Source organism: Limulus polyphemus, unplaced genomic scaffold (assembly GCF_000517525.1).
Source record: "Limulus polyphemus unplaced genomic scaffold, Limulus_polyphemus-2.1.2 Scaffold11505, whole genome shotgun sequence".
NCBI lineage: Eukaryota > Metazoa > Arthropoda > Merostomata > Xiphosura > Limulidae > Limulus > Limulus polyphemus.
Window position 1 is genome coordinate 8,295 of NW_013677115.1, and position 4,105 is coordinate 12,399.

General features: G+C 36.7%; 1 protein-coding gene across 1 annotated transcript; it reads right to left on the reverse strand.

The window, feature by feature from the left end:
* Positions 1-707: 707 nt before the first annotated feature.
* On the reverse strand, positions 708-1,148 carry LOC106476770 (gustatory receptor for sugar taste 64e-like). The gene has a single exon (XM_013937397.2). The coding sequence runs from the start codon at positions 1,146-1,148 to the stop codon at positions 708-710; it is 441 nt and encodes a 146-aa protein (XP_013792851.2).
* Between the last annotated feature and the right edge of the window lie 2,957 nt (positions 1,149-4,105).

Here is a 4,105-nt window from a genome sequence, read left to right on the forward strand (position 1 = left end):
CTTTAAAAAATAATTATTTTTTATTTACCCAAGACATTTATACGTATATGCCATTTACTACTAAAACTGTATGGTGATCTGTGGAAACCAGTAACAGATTTACAGTTTGTCTTAGAATCAACGAATAATAACGAAGGTTGATAGTGATAATACAAAATAAAACATCAAATTTTGTTATCTTACCGAGGTCACAGGGTACACTTGGTGCTTCTTAGGCAGTAAGGGGCCCGGCATGGCCAAATGGTTAGGGCGCTCGACTCGCAATCTGAGGGTCGCGGGTTCGAATCCCCGTCACACCAAACATGCTCGCACTTTCAGCCGTGGGAGCGTTATAATGTGACGGTCAATCCCACTATTCGTTGGTAAAAGAGTAGCCCAAGAGTTGGCGGTGAGTGATGATGACTAGCTGCCTTCCCTATAGTCTTACACGGCTAAATTAGGGACGGCTAGCGCAGATAGCCCTCGTGTAGGTTTGCGCGAAATCTATAACAAACTAGGCAGTAAGAAAAACTGGTGACTTTTATTTTTATAACTGCGTGATATTATACATCTTCTATGATATTTGACAATATATTTTATTTAGCTATTAATCTTACAGCTTCCTATAAACATTAATACATTATTATACACAAATACACTTGTTAGAATTTACCTGTCTATACACATCGTTTATTTGACAATAAAATACAATTCATAGTGTTATCATTTTAACCGCCCAAAGCGTTCATTGCCACTGGATTCATCTGTATAACGATTACCATATAACTGATTATTGCTCCCAGGATTGTTAGGACTACTCCTCGATTGATAACAAAAAACTTCCAGCCAGTCAGTCCTGTTGGGCTTGTAGTTAGCTGTGATACAAACAGCTGAACCTGAAGGTGAATGGCTATGTTGTTAGCACTGTACGGTGCAGTAAGAGTGTGGATCTGATCCACTGATTTTGCAGCTTCTTCGGGAATCTGGGATGCGACCAAGGAGGTTAAAAAGAACATCAGTAACAGATATCCAATCTGAAGAGCAGCATAAAGATAGCCTGCACTAGGGGATAAAAGTTCGTTTATTTCGTCTGTGAAGAGACTTGTACACTCTACGCACACACAGATGATTACGAGGGCGTACCACACCGAGATGGTCCTGCAAAACATGGCGTCTAAAGAAGACACCAAATTGCAACACTGTTGGTAGAGCAAACGAAGATTTTGGATAAACAGAGCTTCAACGGGAATGTTTGTCTGCGATAAGGTCCTTAACAAGACGCAGTTGAAATTGCGAAATGTATAGATGACAGCAATGGATAACGTAGCGTAGAAAATAGCCGCGAAAATCATAATTCCCGTCACAAGAACATTGGTGAATATCAGGTCAAATATAATCAACGAATCGAGAAAAAATATTGGTACGTCGTCTTGTGAAAGCCCATAGTAATGTTCCCTTATATAAGATTCACGAGACATGGACCTCATAACAAAAACTAAGGTGCCGATTAAAAAAAGAAGAAAGAGAATGCCCAACAAAGATAAAATGTAACTCCAACGTTTTAATACACGTAGAGAGAGACAGTTTACTGAGTAATCAAACAAAGAGAAGAAACGTGTCAGATTGTTTTGTTGAAAACAATGAATATCAACCGTAACAGCAGCTCCCAAGATACGAAGCAACTTGCTAGTGTTGTCCCAAAAATCTTCAAGATGTAATAACACCAAAGCACTTTGGTGTATGAGGTATAGATGTAACAGGCTAAGAAGAACGTATCGCCACAAAAGGAACACAACGCGAGAAGAACGACTGGTGGTAGAAATGGGCCCTTGAATAGCGAAGATTCGAAGAATTAAAAGAATTGGCCTCAAAGCGTCTGTTATGGAACTGTTGTTACTTTTTGAGATCCTGGTATTAGGTATTTCATCTTCAGTTTCATAATTTCGGATGCTTTTGGCAACGAAGTCTCCTTTTTTGTGAAAAAACATGGTGGCATCTTCGGCAGTAATTCTGATCATGCTTTGATAAGAAGTAGGTCAAAAGCAAAACCAGTTGTTATATCTCGTATATTTGAAAACGAATGTCGTTCAGCTATTAGTCGAAATCATTATATCTGGTTTATGTACAAAAGAGTTCCTACAAGCGAAGCAAATCATAAACCAGAAAGCTCCTCCTCACGTCATCTTATTGTACTACACCTAATTAACCCACGTCAGTTTTATTTTCTTTTGTCGTTGTTTCTAAAATTCTCAATCTCCATTGTTCAACTGATACCAAAAGTTACCATCTTAGTCACGCAAAGGTAACTGTCACTAATGAAATCGATACAATTCTTGTTTTTCTGCTGGATTCGTTGTGGTACATGCGTGTGGTCCTGCTTTTAATTTCTTTGCCTAATGTATGTTACTTTGTAGTAGTAAGCCTTGTCAGGGGTTTAATCACCAGGTGCCTTATGATCGATGATTTTGTCACGTGAGAGATCCTTCACAACTAAAGCTACAATTTTAATCAATCAGAACCTTTAAGTTTAAGTGCTACACCCACTACATGGTTTTAAACTCACGCAGCAAGCCGGCTATTACGTAAACACATACTTCTGGAAATTACCCGAGGCTAAAAAAGGCTCAATTTATGTTAAAGTCTCGTATTTCTCTTACTAAATCGCATAAAAAATAACTGGGTAGAGATATTGCCATAATTTCGTCTCTTAAAACTTATCATATTGAAATATTCTTAGAACATAGAATTTCCGACGAAAGTGAAAAACATCGCCATATGTTTAGTAAAGATACTGATATCAACGAATTAATTTTTGTACTCAATAGACACCAGTTAGTTCTTTTAGTAGAAAGACTAAGTTATTTCCATTCAGAACTTTTTAAACGTATGAAAAATACTATTTTGAGTATTTTTTTCATTAATTTCAGTCAAAACAATAAGCAGTTGTGTTTAGAATAATTCAGTTTGAACACAAACATAATAAAACCACAATCAAAATATAAGATATTATGTTGGTAATTCAAACTGGAAAATGGTTCGCCTGTCTTCTTAGATCAAATCATATTGTTGTATCAAATTCTGAGAGCTATTTCGTTATGAACGAAACGGTATTGTTGGGTCAAGTACTGAAATTGTTTCGTTAAACATGAAGTTGACCATTGCTTGCCGTCAATGCATGAAGTTGACCATTGCTTGCCGTCAGTGTTGACTCAAGGAATTGTGAAGTGATTATAACATCACAAGAAATCTTAACCTTAGGAAAATCACAAGTTCTAACACTTACATGAATAGTTTCGCTAAGACTAAATGTGTAAACTCACAGCTTAAGAGTACAAACAAAGATAACTTCACACAACAGTTAAATGTGTTACAGAGGCGTGGGAACCGGAAGTGCTACAGCACTTATATAACAACTGTAAATTATGTTAACTTAACTTCAAAACCCTAAACCAATTCTATTTGCCAAAATAGTGAGAATTTTTTTTTATTATAAGTAACCCACCTTTTGTGGTTTTGACTTTCATGTTTCAATACTTTTGTAGAATTAAACTTTCTGTATTACCATAGTTAACTAGGTTACGTTATGTAACTATCCTAACCAATTTATCTAAAGTTTGGCCCAGCATGGCCAGGTGGATAGGGCGCTTGACTCGAAATCTGAGGGTCGAGGGATCGAATTCCAGTCCCGTGGGGGCATTACAATGGTACGGTCACTTCGTTGGTAAAAAATGTACCCGAAGAGTGGGTGGTGATGACTTTCACTCCTAAATTTGGAACGGCTAGCACAGATAGCCCTCGAGTAGCTTTACACGAAATTCAAACCAAAATTTTTCTGTTATACTTGATGTAATCACACTTTTTCTTGTTATTATGGAAATACTATTTATTTATTTCATAATTGTATACATCTTGCTTACTTTATTGTCTCTTCTGTAAGTCATAGTAACTGTTTTCACAATTCCTACTGACTTTACACAACCAATTACTTATTGTCTCTTCTGTAAGTCCTAGTAACTGTTTTCACAATTCCTACTGACTTTACACAACCAATTACTTATTGTCTCTTCTGTAAGTCCTAGTAACTGTTTTCACAATTCCTACTGACTTTACACAACCAATTACTTCC

Bases quoted from the DNA above. Each gene is read 5' to 3' on its own strand.
- LOC106476770 (XM_013937397.2), bottom strand. From the start codon at position 1,148: ATGTTTTGCAGGACCATCTCGGTGTGGTACGCCCTCGTAATCATCTGT.